General features: G+C 45.2%; 1 protein-coding gene across 1 annotated transcript in view; it reads right to left on the reverse strand.

Moving 5' to 3' along the window:
• The window catches only part of cdc42bpb (CDC42 binding protein kinase beta (DMPK-like)), a 97,321-nt gene that overhangs the window by 65,101 nt on the left and 14,920 nt on the right, over window positions 1-17,300 (reverse strand). The window contains exon 2 of the mRNA XM_062551456.1: window positions 6,030-6,121. Coding sequence (XP_062407440.1) covers window positions 6,030-6,121 — 92 coding nt within the window. The remainder of the gene's footprint in view (window positions 1-6,029; window positions 6,122-17,300) is intronic.

Raw genomic sequence — 17,300 nt, forward strand, 5'->3', positions numbered from 1 at the left:
AAAAGCCAGCTTCACACCCTCACCACCACAGCACTGACTGGGCTGCGAGCAAAGTGCGCCTGCCTCCCCCCCCCCCCCCCCCTCAACTGAAGACCCCTCTCGTTCAGAGACATGCAGGAATCACACTAGAGGGCAAAGGTCAATGGAACAACTAGCATAAATCATGTTAAACAGACACTGTCTAAAAGTGTTGCAAAACAAGGATGGCAATTAATTTGCGGTGAGCACACTGAGGGCTTACAGGGAGACTACGGCAAACGGATGTGGGGAGGGAGGGATCAGCCAGCGAGGTGATCTTTTCGTGCACATGAGCAGCAATGAAATGAGGCGATTAACCAAAAGCCAGAGAAGCAGGTGGAGCTTGAGCTACCGAGTCATGCCTGGTCTTTTGGTCTGAGTGATATGACCAGATTTGAAACCACTGCGGTGTGCACACGCTATTCCTCAGCCACGGGCACCAACACAATCACAGACAAATGACTGGTAGGGCTGCACGATTTAGGGGGAAATATCTCATTTGATCACAATTTGATTTTGCGATATCATTTTTGACATTAAAGCTGAAGTTTAATATTCCAAATTTTGCTTGAAGTTGAGACACTTCTGATTGGTCAGAACAGCTGGTGCACAACCAGCACAGCACTCCTGATTGGTGAGTTTCAGTCACACAAGGAGTAACAAGATTGACCACGATTGAGTCGCGATTGCTATTTTGAGTAGAAATGGATCACTTGTGCAGCCCTAATGACAGGGTTGAAGGCCAATTTATAGTTCAGTGTCGCTCCACAAAATGCAGGCTATAGTCCAGCCGTGCTCCCGCGGCAGAGACTGAGGCAGACTAATCGCTTCAGAACGGGAACCGGCTAGCAACCCCACCTCCGGTGCTCCGCTCACCATGGCAACAGACATCTACACCGCAGAGAGACAGATCAGACCTCCTCCTGTTCCTTCATCTCTGTGCCACATCACCGCTACCGCTGGAGCTAATGTGATACACACACACACACACACACACACCCCGCCACCGTCTCCACCCCACACCCCGACACACACACACACACAGCCACCGTCTCCACCCCACACCCCGACATACACACACACACCCAACAATGTTACATTTGCTTTATCTGATGCTGGGGCTGATGAATTCAGTGAGCCTGGCTGCAGGTGAGACATTACAACCCACTATCTTCCCAACCACCTCCACCCCACACACACACACACACACACACACACACCATTCTGCGTCTCTTCCTCCCAAATCCTCTATCTTCTCCCAAATCCTACCCCACCCCTTGGTTATCGCTCCTATTGCAGGGCAGTCAGCACCAAGCGTCAGGAGATGCTTGTGACAGAAGGAACACTGCTCCCTGTTTTTTTTTTTTTTTGTTTTTTTTAACAGAAGCAGGTGACTGTTTCACTTCTCCACCCATCAGCCCCACACCCTTCCCCTTCCCTCACACATCTCTCTCTCTCTCTCTCTCTCCTTCACATCTCTCTCTCTCTCCCTCACATTTCTCTCTCTCCCTCACTCTTCCCTCACATCTTTCTTAGACCACACACTTACACCACTTAAAACAAACACCGTACAATAAAATTCAAAGCACTAGCCAATTCATGCCAACACTATGATAATACTATATCCATGAACTGGGTGACTTGAAACCACCCCCCCCAAAAAAAACATTAAACAATAGAGACGGCACTTTTGTATCGCTCCACCTCTGGAGGGGCCCTTTGCTGATCCTCCTTCAAACCCCTCCCCTCTCTGCCCCCTCAATAGGTCCACAACATGGCGGCTGCCATCACTCATAAACAGGAAATGCACAGAGCGCACTTATCTGGAAACGCATCCTGTAACGTTAGAGCCACAGGAAAAGGTCAGTAGACGAAGAAGGAGGAGGAGGAGGCATGGTGGCCGCCAAGAGCCAGCAACAGGACAACCCCTTCTGAAAGGGGGGGCGGGGGGGGGGGGGGGGGGGGCTGTCAAAAAACAACTTGCAAATGCGCACGTCTTGAAACACACGCATACATATACAAGTACAGATACATAAGCACACACACACACACACACACACTCCCTGTCCGGAAGTGCTAAATAAACACGAGTCAACACCCTTTTGGACGGCAGCACCAACAGCAGCAGCAGTAGCGCTATGTGTAAAAGTCAGCAAATCAGTCCAAACAGTACAGGAGGCACAGGGGGAAAACACTCTCTGTGGTGCAGGGAATGTGCTACATGGTGCATTACTTTATAGAGGGGAATGAGAGAGTGAGCGAGAGTGTGTGTGTGTGTGCGCAGTATACTATATGGTGTGTGTGTGTGAGTCTCTGGGAAGGTAGAGGTACTGTAGGTGTGTTTTGCGTGAGTGAGTGTGTGTGCGTGTGTGTGTGTGTGTGTGTGTGTGTGTGTGTGTGTGTGTGTGTGTATGTGTGTATGTCTGGGATGGTGTGTGTGTGTGTGTGTGTGTGTGTGTGTGTGTGTCTGGGATGGTGTGTGTGTGTGTGTGTGTGTGTGTGTGTGTGTGTGTGTGGGGAGGAGGATGATGGGACACTATTTTCGTCACGGTTGCTCCTCAGAGATGCTGCTCATTTCCTGAGCACTTTTCCTGGAAGCTGCTCCGGCCGTCCTGACCTCCTTCCTGTATGCAGGAGCCGCCACAGACGCAGCCGGGCGTTTCACCCTCACACACTCCCTCTTACTGGTGGACACATCTCACCCTCACTCACTCTTACTGGTGGACACATCTCTCATAATCACAGACACAGCCGGGGGTTTCACCCTCACTCACTCTTACTGGTGGACACATCTATCATAATCACAGACGCAGCCGGGGGTTTCACCCTCACTCACTCTTACTGGTGGACACATCTCTCATAATCACAGACGCAGCCGGGGGTTTCACCCTCACTCACTCTTACTGGTGGACACATCTCTCATAATCACTGTCCACTAGTTCAGTGGTTCTCAAACTTTTTACTATGAGTACCACCTCAGAGAACAGTTTACTTTTTACAAAGTACCGCCATTATGACTGGCATTAAAATACAGTACTGTGGGCCAATTTAAATGTATTTTACATTGTACACACTGCTTTTTCAAGAAAGACAAAAACTAATTTAAATGTAACGATTTTTCATTATACAGTATAATTTTCTATCCTTTGAAGTGATTATTTTGTCCTAATGAAATAAAATATCTTAGAGACTCCCAGAGCACCACAACAGAGAGTCCGCGTACAACCATTGGTACCCGTACCACAGTTTCAGAACCACTGGACTAGTTGCACTGGTATAGTGCTGGTGCTAACCCTGATGCTGGTGCTAGCTGTTAGCCGCCTGTGATTAGTCTGTGATCTTACTGCGCTGTGATAACGCTGTTCACAACTTCCATGTCACTGTGGAAGAGGTCTCATTTTCGGGGAAGTACCACCATAGGAAAGTCTAACCGTTTAACCTTTAACCATTTTGTCCACAACTGGTCGACTGCTGCCTAGGGCACCAACTGGTGATTTTAAGAGTCGATTAGTCCACTACAACCTCAGCTACAGCGACTGCACACACAGCAACAGAGGAGCAGATACAGCAACAGAAGAGCAGATACAGCAACAGAAGCACAGATCATCACTACCCACAACAGGCCTACAGATTGCTGTACCTGAATATCTGAAATCTGCCTGTCAAGTTAATGCTAGCTAATAGGGCTGTGCAATTAATAGAATTAATCAATTAATTGTGATTATGACTTCTGACCATAATTGCGCGGCCATACTAGCTCATGTTAAAACCTCAGTGTGACATTCTCCCTCTCCACTCCTTCACACTCATTTGATTTTTGAATTTGTCCACAAACCATAGAAAATACTGAGTTTCGATAGCCTGGCTAGCGCCACCACTTCTCAATGAGACGTGGTCTGGGAACCAAACATTCATTTTCTCGAATTTGAAAAAAATGCCCAGATCCGTTTATTGGGCGCCGCAGATGTCTATCAAATGCGTCTGTGCATAGCTCATCATCGTTTGCTATCCCCCCTGTTCTGTGATTGGTCCCCTATCTGAGGCAAAACATTAGGGCGGTAGTTTCCAGGCTGCCTTAGCAGCATGAATCAAAACGCAAGTCAGCATGGGAACACCCAGGCTAGAGGTTCGATGGGGTTCACCGAATTCAAGATCTCTGAGACTTGTTGAAGGAAAGTTATGAGAGCTCATTTCCATATTAACCAATGTTTTTGAGTACAAAAATAATAATGTTAGTAAAAACTAAAACAAAAAGAGATATTGTGTCTTTAAACAAACAAGCACACAAGCATAGAGAAAATGAGAAGCTAGTGTAAATATCTATCGAGTTCTTGACTTTGGAGAGTCACTTTGACTATCTGACAAGTGCGGTGAAACACTCGTGCCAGATGAACGTCTGTGGCTTTCCGATAGGACTGACTACACTGACAACAGAAAGACTGCTGGAGAGAGTTTCTCTCTCTCACGATCAAGAGTCCCCTCACAAACACACACACACACACACTGCATGACACAGCAACACTGCTGAACAATCCGGAGTGTTGCTCTAACCTTGCAATTGGGATTATCAGACATTTGATAATCTGGCCTGCTCAACATGGTTGCCCTCCACTAACATCTGGAGTTTAAAGAGGGATCACGTTGAAAGCATATAAATGCCCGTGGGGGGAAAAACACTAGATTTTTCTAGGAAAGGCCCATTACAAGGGTGTGTGTGTGTGTGTGTGTGTGTGTGTGTGTGTGTGTGTGTGTGTGTCTGAGTGTTTGGTCTCTTGGGTTAGTTTGGACGAGAGATTCGACTCTAACGGCCAAAGCAAATCCAACATCTAATTGGAAAAAGACATCCGAGAGGGAGTGTGGCACAGAAAACATTTCTAATTGTGGTGGGAACCTTTTACTTTGGGTGCAAGTGAGTTCAAGGTGAACCTGATGATGTGAAAGTGGTGGGAGCGCAGGAAGGGTGTATGTCAGAGAAAAAGGAGGTGTGTGAGGCGTGTTCATGTGTCAGAGAGACAGAGAGATCGCAATGACCAATGCTGTGTGTGAGCAGTGTTGTCGCAGATACGGTGTGTGTGCGTGTGTGTTTAATGTGGTGTGTGTGTGTGTGTGTGTTTGGTGTGTCTGTGTGAGACAGAGAGAGAAAGAGAAAGAGAGAAAGAAAGAAAGAAAGGAGAGAGAGAGTGAGAGAAAATGAGAGACAGAATGAGGGAAGGAGAGAGAGAGAGGGAGAGAGAGAGAGAGAGAGAGAGAGAGAGAGAGGGAGAGAATAGGAGATGGTGATGGTGTGGGCTGAGCAGATCGTAAGTAAAAGGGACTGGAGCAGCACATTCCTCAGTTAAACAAATGATCCATCTTAGCCGCCCAGATCTGCCCCTGCACAACAGCACCATGTCAGCTGGGCAGGCTCTGGCCTAAGGGCAACTGGCAGAGAGAGAAACAGAGAGAGAGAGAGAGAGAGAGAGAGAGAGAGAGAGAGAGAAAGGAGTGCGTGAGTGTGTGTAAATGTGTGTGAGAGAGAGAGAGAGAAAGAGAAAGGAGTGTGTGAGTGTGTGTAAATGTGTGAGAGAGAGAAAGAGAGAGAGCAAGGAAAGAGAAAGGAGTGTGTGAGTGTGTGTAAATGTGTGTGAGAGAGAGCGCAAGGAAAGAGAGAGACCGAGAGAGAAAGAAGGAGTGTGTGTGTAAATGTGTGTGTGAGAGAGAGAGAGAGCGCGAAAGGAAAGGAAAGACAAACTGTATTGTGGTGGTGGATAAGGCTCCTGGGGAGGGACAGAGGGGGATTGATGGGAACCACGACGGGAGCCGGTTCCTCTCCAAAGTTTTCCTTGGGTTTGACTGACGCACTTCGGCAGACATTCGAAACGCCGGATAGTTTTCACAGTGATAATGGAACTTTGGGAGTTTCCCCATTTGAAAAAGATGAGGCAGCAGGCAGGAGATGTGTCATTGTTTGGGGTTGATACCGGGGGGGAAGGTGTGAGTGTGTGTGTGTGTGTGTGTGTGTGTTTTCTCACCTCTCCAAAGGCTCCACGTCCAATCACCTTCAGCATCTCGAAGTCGTCTCGATGAAGACGCATCTCCTTCACTGTGGTGGTGAACGGCTTCACTGGAGGACGGAAAGAACAGAAGAGAGGGAGAAAGAGAGAGAGTAAAGAAAGAAAGAAAGAAAAAGAAGAAAGAAAAAGAAAGAAAGCAGAAGAAAAGCACAGAGACCAGAGACAAGGAGCGAGACAGAGAGAGGGAGAGGGAAGGAAGGGGGGAGAAGCGGAGGGAGGGAGGGAGGGAGAGAGGGAGAGAGAGAGAGAGAGACAGTTATCATGGTTGATCTGTAAACAGATCTCATATGCTGCTTGAGAGTTTGTTTTTCTAACATGGCCTAACATGAGGGACACTTGTGCTCTTTCTGATGGCCTGCTTACACTACCTCTATGCCTTCAGGGCAACAGCTCCACCTCAGAATGCTCAGAGATCTTCATAGAACTTCTAAAGGTTCTGATAGGACAATCCAACAGGAACACCAAGACGGGCGAGATAACAGTATGATGGTCTGCTTTTTTAGGCAGTGCAGACTTGGCAGTTTTCTTCACTAAAACACAGCGCCAACTACCACACAAAAATTGTACACACATAAACACAAAAACACACACACACACACACACACACACACACACACACACACACACACACACACACACACACACACACACACACACACACAAGCAGTGTTATAGCTTAATGCCTCCAGCTTGGCTTCGGTACAGTCAGTGAGATACTCAGCGAATGCCCTCTACGAAAGGATGCAGGGCACAGAACTGCTTGGGTGAGGGGGGGGTAGTGGTAGGGCTCTGCTACGAAGGGCGCAAGCTGCAGCACTCCCAGGCCAGCCGAGGCCAAGGAGCACGAGCCGCCCCGCCGGCCCAACAAAAGCAACTCCCACCGCCCCTTTACGAGGCACTGCAGGGGGTCCTGGACCGGGCCCAGACCGCAGCCTTGTTCTGCGAACAACACCATATGAGGACATGCTGTCTCAGGGGGGCCAGTGTGTAAACACACACACACACACACACACACACACAAAGAATGAGAGCGTTTATCACTAGAGGGTGTCCTGCTCTTTAAACAAGATCGGCGAACTTACTCCACTGAAGCGGGGAGTACGAGAGAGAGGACAGATGGAGAGAGAAAGATGGAGGGGAAAAGAGAGATGGAGGGAGACCGAGAGAAGAGAGGGGAGAGATGGAGAGAGAAAGGTGGAGGAAGAGGGAGAGAAAAAGATGAAGGGAGGGAAAGAGATGAAAAGAGAGAGAGAGAGACAGACAGAGGGAGAAAGTAAGAGATTGAGACAACAGAGTTGGAAGAAAGGAGTAGTGCGTGAGATGAGAAGGAAAGAAGAACGGAGTGATTTATGGGTGGCGAGTTATAGCCTACTGCGTGTATAGATAAAGTGCTGAGGGAAAAGAGAGGGCATGTGTGTGTTACGTGTGAGCAAGCAGCACACACACACACACACACACACTTCGCACAGAGCCTCCATCACGTCTGACAGGCTTTACGGCCAGCGCCCCGTGCTGCTTTGCTGGGGGCCACGAAAGGGTAGCCTGGCGGGGGGCCCCGTGACACTCACATGACAGCGTGACAGTGCACAGCCCCCCCCCCCCCCCCCTCCCACCACCACCGCCGAGCGCTAACCAGCGCTGCGGCTAACCGCTAACGTTTACACGAGTATTTACAGTTATCTCTCTGGTTTTACGTCAAGGCCACCTGGGGAGGTCAGCAGGCTAACGGGGGGTACTGGGTGGTGTGCGCAGCAGTTTACGGGTGGTTTATAGGTGGTGTGCGCAGCAGTTTACTGGGGTGATGTACGGCTGTAGTTGTATGCGAGACGGGCCTGTGGGGTGTGTGTGTGTGTGTGTGTGTGTACAGGAGTAGCTAAGGGAGGATGATGGGGGTGGACAGGGGGCTCATGCCGTGCAAAGGAGTGACCACCCAGGGAGCGGACCCACTATAGGCTTCTCATGTAACCCATCATACACACACATACACACACACACATCCTGGATCGTCTCCCTCTTCTGCTTTCTCCTAACAGCATAGCAAGGTGACCTTCTACATGAGAAACACCACATGCTGCCTCTGCTGCATCATTCACTGGTGCTGGGCGCCAGTGCATTCTGGTCAGCGTCGCACCTGATCAAAGCCTGCCGGTCCAGCAGCCATCGCCTTTAAGGTCTCCATCTTATCCCCAGACTCAGGCTGACACAGTTCTAATTCCAATCTCCCCCAAGACAAAGGCAAAGTCTATTCCCCTGAGATGCATTGTAGTGTGTGTGTGTGTGTGTGTGTGTGTGTGTGTGTGAGTGTGAGTGTGAGTGTGTGTGTTGGGGGGAGGTTTAAACGCATGTAAGCTGGTAATCCTCTCAGCCCTGCATTACATGGGCATTTCTCTGATTCATACGTGGCCTTGTCTTCCCAATTACTACCAACTCTCATCACAGGGGCCAACATCATTTGACTGATTCATGTGTGTGTGTGTGCATGGCTGTGAGTGAGTGTGTGTGTGTGTGTGTGTGTGTGTGTGTTTAGAGGGGCCTGAAATTAGAACACCAGCTGTGTCTGCTTTGTCTGGAAAATGATCAACCATCTTTTCTATTAACATGCCGGCTGGAACAAAGGTCCAACACGAAGCCAACTAACGCTCATAAAAAAAAGAGTGGAAAAAAAAGAGAGACAAAAAGGGCAACTTAAAATAGCCAGGCCTACATTTTATCCTATTAGTTGGGACATGGGGGTAGGCCTACAGGGCAAGACTGAATCTATACATGTATGTCAAACATACCTATCCTTGACTTAAAGCAGATATAGGCTACCGGTATACAGAACACACATGGAAAACCGTCATGAATCAAGCGTTTAAAAGGGAAAACTCCGCTCTAAAAACTCAACCTATTTTCGGATGATAACGAGTTTTCCATTAATGTTTTTTTCCATTTCCATGCAGCCTCTGATGCAATAACTATTTCCTATAAACCAACAGATGACGGTCGGGCGATCAGTGATTTCTGAATGGAACCAATTCACATTGTGCAATTAGACAGAAGCCTCAAACACCTCCTGGCAATGTCATACAAACTACACGTTCAAACCCATATCACATTTGCATTCACAACCATCCTTATTACCGAAGCATTAACTGCAGTCCATATCACATATTCACTAGCCTACAGCCCACATTAAATAACTAGGTCATTAACATATCACATAGCCACTGACTCAAGCCCACTGTCACGTGGGCTCACTCTCTGACACGGTTCCATATCATGTAGTTAGGCAACCAGTTCCAGCTTCGACATACGTCTCTATGGCCGAGATGGACACACAACCATCTCACAACTCTCCCTCATAAGCAAAGGCTCCAGTAAGGTGGACGATGGATGGATTGATGAATGAATGAATGAATGAATGAATGAATGAATGCCCACTGCTCCGACAGATGGTTCCGAGCGCCCCGTTAAGGCCTGGCCCACCCATGCTGGGGCCCAGTTGGCGCAACCGTGGCGTGCCAACTGGACCGTGGAGATCTTAGTGACAGAAGAATCAGCTGCTTCTGTTCACGGGGCAAAACTGCCCCTTTGGTCACCCGGAACAGTGAGCCTGTCTGCCTTCTGATTCCACTCCACTGCTTGTCGTAAGTAACGATGTAAGTTTCACTATGAAGTGAAGTCATCCATTAATTACACTGTAACATTAAGCACAATGTAAAAACACCACTTGCCACACAAAAGCACTCTGTGCTTAAAAGACCATAACTAAAAATCTAAACCTAACCTAAACCTTGGGCATAGCTTTATGTACAAAGTAACAAAGTACACTGTTCTTTATGTTACAATGCACTTAACACTGTAACAGAAGGTAGGCAGCCTATGAATTACAAAATGAGGCCAAGAATGGAAATGCTTAAGAGCCATCCACAGTGAACGCTTCACCAGTTTTATGGAACAACAACTTATTTACATTAACACTTAGCCTACCACACTATAGACATCTACATCGCATTTATTCGTTTAGCAGATGTTTTTTTTTTTTTTATCCCAAACAACTAACAAAAACGAGGAAAAAAACATTAAAGTGGCTCGTGCCACTGTAGAGGCTCGACATTCTTTACAACACAAACCACAAATTGCTTTACAGCACTGCCGAGTCCCAGAGCCAATTCCACTGATCAGAGCTGGAAACTCTGATCTTACACCACTTTACCCCTAAACAGATGACATCAGGCTGCAGCACCAGGCAATGAGGCTGAGTGATGACTGATGAGCACACTGAACTGAATCTAACCATCTTAGGCAAGCAGGCCAACTCCTCTTCCATCCTCCTGCATAAGCAGTCATTCGTCATAGTGATTGGTAGCAGATAGGAACCATAAATTACATAAATAGTTCCACACAATAGCTTGTGAGAGCAGATTTCTTTCTCTTTTGTGTGCAGTGTGTGTGTGTGTGTGTGTGTGTGTGTGTGTGTGTGTGTGTGTGTGTAAGAACTGCCTCCTTGATCAAACCACACGGTTCTGACTCAAGGTCTTGAAGTGGAAGGGAGGTATTGCTGCCATTTGTGGAAGACCAGATGTCATTGAGGGCCATCTTCAAATCAATAGCTACTACTGAAATATTTAACACTAATAGTGGAGGGGCGTGAAATAAGAAGCAATCCAGTTCAATAATTTGAGAAAAATTCATCGACGAGTAATCCTTAGACTCAGTGCCACTGCTGGCCATTCGGGTACCCAAAGCAGAACTGATTTATGGTGACTGACTCATCTCATTGTTAGCCCAGTTGGATCTTTATTGTATTTAACCATTAGCTTTCTCATTCGTTTTGACATGTCAGAGGAAGCCAAGGACTATCTGCAACTACGTGTCATGCACCTGCATTGTTCACTTAAATGAAACGAAACTAAACAAAAAAGAAACATCAAGAGTGCTCTGTGGTAGATAGCCTAGTTGCAGTCACGTGGCCCTATGTGATGTGACACCTGACGGTGCATTGAGGCAATGATGATTGTCTCCTCAGCTAGTTTCACTTAATAAATTGAACGGAACTTGAAGAAAGAAACACAGAGGACATGACCTTGATGTTTTCTATGGTTGATATCGCCACGCTCACAGTTTATAAATGGTCAGTAGTGGGAAATTGAGTAGCATGACGTTGAAAAGATATCTGCTGCATTGTGAAGATTGAGAGGATCCATATAATCATTGCATGTAACATGCTGATGCTGCATTTTAACATTCAAAAGAATGAAGAGCAGTTTGAAGTAAAGCTACTTATATTTATGGGTGCCCTACTACACACAGTGCATGATGCACATGTTGGTAGCGCCAGCACTGCTTGGACTCAAATTAAATCTCCCATCCCAATATTCTGAACGGCTATAATTTACTTAGATGTAGACTTCTGTCTACAGAAATACAAAAAAATATGTTGATGAAGCCTTACTGCTCTAGTTCCCCTCCCTCTAAGAAAAGGAATTTTTCGATTGGTTGAAAAAAAAAGAAAATGTCCAAACAGTGAGGTTAAAAATAAACCCTTCTACTAAAACGGTACTGGCCATGGGGACAGGGCACATGAAAAAGTCTTGCAGCAGGCTATCTATAACAAACAGTTGACAACATATAACGATTAACATTTTTTCATGACTTGTCTTCTGCTATTCTTAAGTAATTTCCTAAAATGGGAAATGTCTGGCCGTAGCATTGTTGGTGCCACAATGGCTACAAGCATTAATTGATTAAAAAGCATAAACTCATAAATCCATCCCTATGATTCTCGGGTTTTGTCCATAAGCCTTCATATCTCCAGTCCAGAGGGTCCATGTTGCCACTTCTCTCTTTGAAACGCCTTGGATATGAAAATGTGTTGCTATGACAGCCGTTTCCCTGGGCCTCGGAGCTAGACGCTGAGATGGGACAAGCGAGAGATGGAAATGTGTGGGGCATCAGGGTTGGGTGTCTTGGGGACTATAGCAGCAGGCAAGAGTAAGTTTCACAGACACCATTCGACGACAAAAAGAAAAAGAAAAATTGCCCCGATGCCCAGTTTAAACAGCCCAGTCTGAACAGGGAGGGGGAAAAAAGCATACATTAACAAGTAGCTGAATATCTTTCCCCATGGATGAGATGAGAAAAGAGGCCTTTTGTCTCGACCTCGCCACTAGTAGAAGGCCGCCAGTCGTTGGCTCCGGCCAACACTGTTTGCACTGTTCTGACAGTCCCATTAGGTCACCGCTACAAGCTAGTGGGACGGAACCCAGGGCAAAGGGGCCGGAACTGTGTTTTTAACCTGGCAAATTGCTGACAGTCTGCACCAAACCACGAGACCCAAAAAAGAAACATGAGCAAATAAAGACCCGGGGGAAAATGACTAAAATGTATAAACAAAGAATGAGTACTATCTGCTACCATGTCAACATTCACTGCCTCTTTAGGGGATACAGTTGAAATACTGGATGAGCAAAATGCCTGAAATAGCTGGAAACCCACAGTTTATGGGGGACAACCCATCCCCGCAAAGCCCCGCTGACATACCAGGCGGAGATCATTGCACAACGGTGGTCGCCACTCATGGCGAAACGAGGCTGCAAGTGGCTTTCCTACCCTCTGCCCGCTGACATTTAACCACCTTTCATTTTTCGAACACAGAGCAGCGGGCAGCTGCCGCAGATGCAAAAAGCCTCGCTTTTAACTGAATGGAAACTTACTAAGAGCCCCAACAACACCCTTTCAGAGGTCTTTGGCTCTTTTTTTCTCTCCACACACAGATCAAGGCCGAGCAGAAAGCCATCGAAAGACGAGTCTGGCAAAAAATGTAGGAAAGGAAACAAGGAAGGCTGCTGCGAGCAGGCCGCTCGGGCTGCCGATACTCCCCCAGTAACTGGGCTGCCTGCGACTAATCTTTTATTTATTGGCAGGAAGCATTACGAGGGCCATTTGCAGTGCTTAACATTTCACACAGCATGACTTTATTGCAACATCCCTTATATGCCGAGATGCAAAGTAAAGTAAATCAAAGCAATGGTCGTGGAAACAAAATAGTGGATTGTCTGTCAAAATGCAACTTTTCTGCCTAAAAAGTGTGAACAGCTTTATAAATATCCTCTAGCAGCTGCACAATTTTATGCTATTGTGTTTATCCCAACATCAGTTCATATGAAGATAACAACTTGTGTTTGAGCAATGTGTTTCCGGATCCCACCCGGTCTCCCTCTTCCTTTTGATTCTTGTCACTCTTTTACCGTCCTGTCTGATTAAAGTCACAAAAGACCAAAAACCAACAGTATACTTTATCATAAAAAAAAAAACACAAGGGTCAAGGGCATTTACTTTTCATTTGGACGATTATGAGTTTTATGCTGATCATCTTTATTACTCACATAACTCAGTTGTAGTTCTCCTACCTCTAAGAAAAGGAACTTTTCAATCAGTAGCAAAAAAATAGCACAGGGGACGTCTATACAGTGGGGATATAAAAAAAAAAAAAAAAAAAACACCCTTTAACTAAAACTGCTGTCATGGCGGTCGGGGCACATGGAAAAGTCCTGCAGCAGGCTATCTGTAAACAAACAGCTGACAACGTAAACAAATTATCGGCCGCGGGTTGGGAATGTCATCGGCCCTCAATTGTTGGGTTTGGAATGGGAATCCTCGAAGTGACTAGGTGATTGGCAGGGCGTCCAGTTTCTTGCGGAGCGCAAGGGCAGAATGCCAGCACTGTGAGTGATGGAGCGAGGCCCTCAGAGAGAGACAGAGAGAGCAAGAGAGAGAGAGAGAGAGAACCAGACAGTGGGTGAAAGGGAGATCAACATTACAAACACAAGAGGAGAGAGAGAGAGAGAGAGAGAGAGAGAGAGAGAGAGAGAGAGAGAGAGAGAGAGAGAGAAAGAGAGAGAGAAAGAGAGAGAGAGAACCAGACAGTGGGTGAAAGGGAGATCAACATTACAAACACAAGAGGAGAGAAAGAAAGAAAGAAAGAAAGAAAGAAAGAAAGAGAGAGAGAAAGAGAGAGAGTTGGATGAAAGGAGGCTCACCTTTACACACTCAAGAGTAGGGCGCAACAAACGATTATTTTCATAGTCGATTAATCTGTTGATTATTTCCCAGAAGCTGTGGAAGGTTTGTAACATCAACACATGCCTTCCTTAGGATGTAGGAGATCTCTCTACACTAGCCTTTCCATCATGTTAATGGTTTACTCTGAAGAGGAATGCAGTTCCCCCTCAACGGGGGTCACTGGGCTTAAATATTTAGGATACTCAAATAGCAACAGCAAGGCACAACTGTTTCTTCTATCCTTCTAGTCATGTAGTTTGTTTTCATGACAGCTGCAAGGGAAATGGAGATAGAGATTGTTGGAATTCAAGAGAGATTTGAATCCACGCATCATCCCACGCTTCCATTAAAGGTTCTGATCCAAAACAGTAACTGAGGCCAACATCCACTGGAATCTCCCAGTCTATAGGGGTCATTCCGTGTCAAATCACCCAATTTCAGCCAATTTGGAAAGTGACCCTCTCCAAAAAAATCTGAAATAAATCACAGGTGTTTGTAGCCTAGACCTATGCACAAATCTTAAATAGTATGTCTGGATCACTAATGGTTTAAAAACTGCAGCCCTTTGAAGCTTCAAGTCATTTTAAGCATTGTGGTGAACAATCCTTTTTGATCAACTTGCAACGTTATTGGTTCTTTCGGTATTTCACACACATCAGTGAAACTATGTGAATGGAAGCACATTTTCCTGTTGAATTAAGAAATCTAATCAGATGAGACGTGTCTTGTGTAATTTCCCCTCTGCAAAGCTCTGAAAATGGCTATAAATTCATTGTGTGAAAAGACATCATCACTTTTGAAGGCTTCTCATTCGAAAGGTATGTGCCACAAATTTCATCAGGTTTTTTTCCCACTCATATATGGACTATAAGGTCATGTCCATGCATCAACTTTGGTTGTAATTGTTGTCATATTGTCAGAGCATTTTGTTTTAATTGGGCTTGATTTTCAAAAAGCCCATTTTCGTCCTATCATTTCACCATGTGGACAGTTAACAGGATTTTTTTTAATTTTACCATATCACATTCTGTATGTGAGGATCATCCGTCCAAAATGTGGGCTTGTTGCTGAGTTTCTTTATTGGAGATATGATTTTTGGAAAATATTCTCTATAAATCCACTGAACTTGCATTGGATCTGCAGTACCACTTTGCACCACATGGGGTGCTCTTTTAATACAATGGAAGTCAATGGAAGAGTAAGAGATTCACTTGTTTGCTGCACATATCCAATCTAAACACACATTTTATGGTTCATAGTTGAATTTCTCCAAGTAATTATTGCAACATGAACAACATACCACTCATAAATAAATCTTATTTAGAGAAAATAAGCGGATCAAGCTAATTATACACACATAAGACTGACTGGTCATTATACATACAAGATACTTGATGAGTTATCTCCTTTTCATGAATGCGTCTTGGATCCAGGCAATAGCGTTTTGAGCCCTCATACCCTTTGATTAAAACTTTTATGTGATGGAAACATGCATGGTCATCTTCATCAAGTGAAATATCTGCTCTAAACTGCATCTGACGCTTTTTCTGCATCTGATAATGCACTGAATTCTTGAAACCCCTTTTTTCTTGAATATGTTCATGACTTTCATTTTCCAACTTCTATGGTGGTGTAGAAAACTGTTACAAAGATGGCAAGCTAAATCCTCTTGCTGCATGTATGATCAGTCAGTCGTATGTGTGTATATTTAGCTTGATCAGTTTATTTAGCTAAATAAGATTTATTTATGAGTAGTATGTTGTTCATGTTGCAATCATTACTTGGAGCAATTCAACTATGAACCATAAAATGTGTGTTTAGATTGGATATGTGCAGCAAACAAGCGAATCTCTTACTCTTCCATTGACTTCCATTGTATTAAAAGAGCATCCCATGTGGTGCAAAGTAGTACTGCAGATCCAATGCAAGTTCAGTGGATTTATAGAGAATATTTTCCAAAAATCATATCTCCAATAAAGAAACTCAGCAACAAGCCCAAATTTTGGACAGATGATCCTCACATACAGAATGTGATATGGTAAAATTAAAAAAAATCCTGTTAACTGTCCACATGGTGAAATGATAGGACGAAAATGGGCTTTTTGAAAATCAAGCCCAATTAAAGCAAAATGCTCTGACAATATGACAACGATTACAACCAAAGTTGATGCATGGACATGACCTTATAGTCCATATATGAGTGGGAAAAAAACCTGATGAAATTTGTGGCACATACCTTTCGAATGAGAAGCCTTCAAAAGTGATGATGTCTTTTCACATAATGAATTTATAGCCATTTTCAGAGCTTTGCAGAGGGGAAATTACACAAGACACGTCTCATCTGATTAGATTTCTTAATTCAACAGGAAAATGTGCTTCCATTCACATAGTTTCACTGATGTGTGTGAAATACCAAAAGAACCAATAACGTTGCAAGTTGACCAAAAAGGACTGTTCACCACAATGCTTAAAATGACTTGAAGCTTCAAAGGGCTGTAGATTTTAAACCATTAGTGATCCAGGTATACTATTTCAGATTTGTGCATAGGTCTAGTCTACAAACACCTGCGATTTATTTCAGATTTTTTCGGAGAGGGTCACTTTCCGGCACTGGGTGATTTGACACGGAATGACCCATAGGCAAAAGCTATTTGGCGAAAAAATCTGTGCTCAAGTAACAGACAAGACTAAATGTAGTTCACCGAGATGTAGGCGTGTTTTATTTTCCTGGAAGCTTTGGTCATAAAATATTAAGAAGTTACTCATCTGTTGATTTAACCACAAGGCAGTCGACTCAGTGACAGAAAATTACACCATTTTTTCCAGAACATTGGTCACTATGCCTTGGAATGAAGAGGGATTGCTAATAGGTCAATGAAACACTAATCACCATCACTACTTCAAGTCTTGGGGAGCCCACAAGGTTTTCATGGGATTTACATTCAAACGCCTTCTTGCAACACAATAGGGAAGACACAAAGACACAGCTCTAGGCCGCCAGAGGTCCTTTAAGGTCTTCTCAAAGGAAGAGTGGGTCGCATCTGTGCTGCCAGCCTCCTGCAGGGAAAAAAAAAAACACCCAGAGCAGAAGTTGGCAGAGTGCCCCTACCCTCCGACACTCCTTCCTGTGCCAGGGAAACAGCCAGCCCGAGGTGATGTCGGCAGACGATCCAAGGCTGAGCA

This window comes from Sardina pilchardus, chromosome 12 (assembly GCF_963854185.1).
Source record: "Sardina pilchardus chromosome 12, fSarPil1.1, whole genome shotgun sequence".
NCBI lineage: Eukaryota > Metazoa > Chordata > Actinopteri > Clupeiformes > Clupeidae > Sardina > Sardina pilchardus.